Source organism: Choristoneura fumiferana, chromosome 23 (genome assembly GCF_025370935.1).
Source record: "Choristoneura fumiferana chromosome 23, NRCan_CFum_1, whole genome shotgun sequence".
NCBI lineage: Eukaryota > Metazoa > Arthropoda > Insecta > Lepidoptera > Tortricidae > Choristoneura > Choristoneura fumiferana.
Genome location: NC_133494.1, coordinates 5,844,805 through 5,847,459, shown reverse-complemented (window position 1 = coordinate 5,847,459; position 2,655 = coordinate 5,844,805). Strand labels below are relative to the sequence as shown.

Genomic DNA, 2,655 nt, shown 5'->3' with positions numbered 1-2,655 from the left:
GTTGACTGTCGGAGTTTATAGATTTTTTTTAAAGTATCATTCCAATGTTCATGTAAGTAACTACCTATATGTATGTAATCAAAGAGGTTGTTACTTCGCAATGTCGGATAAATCCGAAGAAGAACGCTAACAAAACAAACATTTTAGAACGTGCTTCAAAATTTAATAAATAAAACAGATATTTTACTAATCGTTACTACTTAAACCCCACATTTTTTCTTGCACACAGCACAAATGTATGTCGGTTCTTCTGTAGTTGTAGGCGGCGGCATAGGTTTGGTAGGCGCAGGGGTAGTGGTTGGCGGGTCGGCTCTGTAGCGCTTGTAGTGGCGAGGGGGGTGAAGGTCGTAGTAAGATGGGTAGTGCGGCGACGGGTAGTGATCGTAGTAAGTAGGAGTGTCGTCGACATAGATGACATCTAGAAAAAATAATCTAATCAGCGGGTTGCGTTTACTAAACGCTCTTTTAATACTTATGTATTGCCAAAAGTTAGGTGTGTATAGCTGAGTTAATAACATTAGCCAACATGATGAATATTACGAAACTTATACCTTTGTCTAAACTTAATTTAATAAAAATCAATCTAGTTCGAATTCAGTTACCTTTTGTTCACACGAAGTCAAAGTATATACTAGACAAGACAAAGAATGGAGTCCGAGATGCAAATAATATTTTTACGATGTTTTCTAACTAATTTGACCCTGCTGTATCAGTGTCCCGTTGCGTGGATTTTTAACTTAACTAATAGTTTAGTTGGACTATAGTTATGTACTTAATGTTAGTCATTAGTCATTATAATGCTAAAAATATCACCATCGTGATGGCGTTTCCTTCGCACTTGGCGGGATTCTTTTGCAGCCGCGCTCGGCGGCCATTTACAGGGCACCAAAAAACGATTTGGGTTTTGAACTTCATAGTCAGATGGTGTGTCATTCTCATTAGAGTACGAGCCGCTGTCGTAGTCCAAAATAGTTTGGTATGATGAATCTGCAAAATATCAATGACAGGATATTAATTACTAAATAAAACCAATTTTGAAATGTCTCTCTAACCGCTTTGGTGGTATCTAGTTAATTTTACCCATAGCTCTGGTCTCTAACAACCGTTAAAATATTTTTCTAAGCTCGTACAATCGAAAAATCTAGAAAGAACTTTTCGAAAGTGAGTTCGTATACAAAATCCGTGGGAATGAAAATGTATAGGGTACTTCACGTTGACGTAGCATTATGTAGTTGATCTCATAGTGCAAGTAAAATCACTGACCCACAAAAAATAGCTTAAATACTTTGCCTACTAATAATAATAATAAAATTTATTTATTTAGATAACTAGGATCCTACTATAAGCTCATCAATGCTTTTACATACGTACAGAACTCTTGGTGTGTTATTCCAACTCACACTTGGAATTATAATTTGAAGCTATGATCAAAATCTACATCATACAGATTTTAATATTTTAAACCGGGAATACCATATTCATCTCTTCGTTGTCCAGGAGGTCCGGGTGGTCCAGGTGGTCCAGGTGGCCCAGGTGGTCCAGGCCATATAGGCCAGTTGTCCGACCCGAGCAAGATCGACTTCATGGTCGAAGTCGTAGTCGTTGTGGTCGTAGTTGAAGTAGTAGACGAACTTGAAGTAGTGGACGACGAGGGCGTTGGCTTGCAGCGTTGTGGCTTCGGGTCACTGTCGTCGTAATCAGCGGTAGTAGCGACGCCATATTCAGTCTCGCCATCCAAATAGATGTTAGATGACGCATCTAAAAATTTCAGTTTTTATTATCGTTTTAACACAAATAAATAGTCTGTAGCCCTCATTTGATTTTAACACGTTAGCTGCAGCATTGATTTATAAGTCCTTTCATACAGTGCGTTACGAGGTCAATTCTGCACTGTAGCAGCTATTTCTCTGGTGTAAATCAGGTTTATTTGGCCTGATAATGTATGGTATAGTAAGACCCCACTTACAAATAGGGTATGTTTATTGATTTAACATTTTCATTATTTAATAAAAAAGGAAAATAATACTAAACAAACTTACTCTTACCTAGGCTAGTAGCCATAGTACAAGCTTTGCTAAGTTTGGGACTAGGTCAATTGGTGTCATCCCATCCCATCCCATGATGTTTATTATTATTTTTTATTATTATTACTCTAAACCTGGAAAACTATATTTACTAGTGTATTTTATACCTTCTACAACTTTATTTCATACATCACTTTTCTATCTTATATGATTTTTGTTAAACGACGTATGTATGTACAAAATCCACTGAATACTATAAATGTTAGGGTGTGCGTTACCATTATCATTTCTTCTGTTGTTTCCGTGTGTCTTGCTGCAGTACAATGGGCAGATTTTAACGCAAAGGATGATGGATTCTCCTTTTTCTAAAACAGATTAAAACATTATACTCTCATCAAAAAATTTACTTATACGCGATTTTTCTTATTGGCCTAAGCCAAGCTTAAGAATGTTCATTAGTATAAAAATAATTCAATGTAACATAAACTAATTTATCCGAATAGGTGGTGTAAACTCTAAGCCGTGTTGAGCCTGCCACTTTGCCAGTTACTGTCGAACACATTTAGCCGAAGGATCAAACAAAACTCTTCATTCGTTCAATTATTTTAACTACGCTCAACCCATCAATCGC

At 36.8% G+C, this 2,655-nt stretch overlaps 1 protein-coding gene across 1 annotated transcript; it reads right to left on the bottom strand.

The window, feature by feature from the left end:
• Window positions 1-200: 200 nt before the first annotated feature.
• On the bottom strand, window positions 201-2,369 carry LOC141441204 (uncharacterized). Its single transcript, XM_074105878.1, has 4 exons — window positions 2,303-2,369; window positions 1,474-1,758; window positions 814-987; window positions 201-418 (listed from the first exon to the last, which is right to left on the bottom strand). Exons 2-4 carry the CDS (start codon window positions 1,583-1,585, stop codon window positions 201-203), a joined length of 504 nt encoding a protein of 167 aa, XP_073961979.1. The 5' UTR covers window positions 1,586-1,758; window positions 2,303-2,369.
• Window positions 2,370-2,655: the final 286 nt, after the last annotated feature.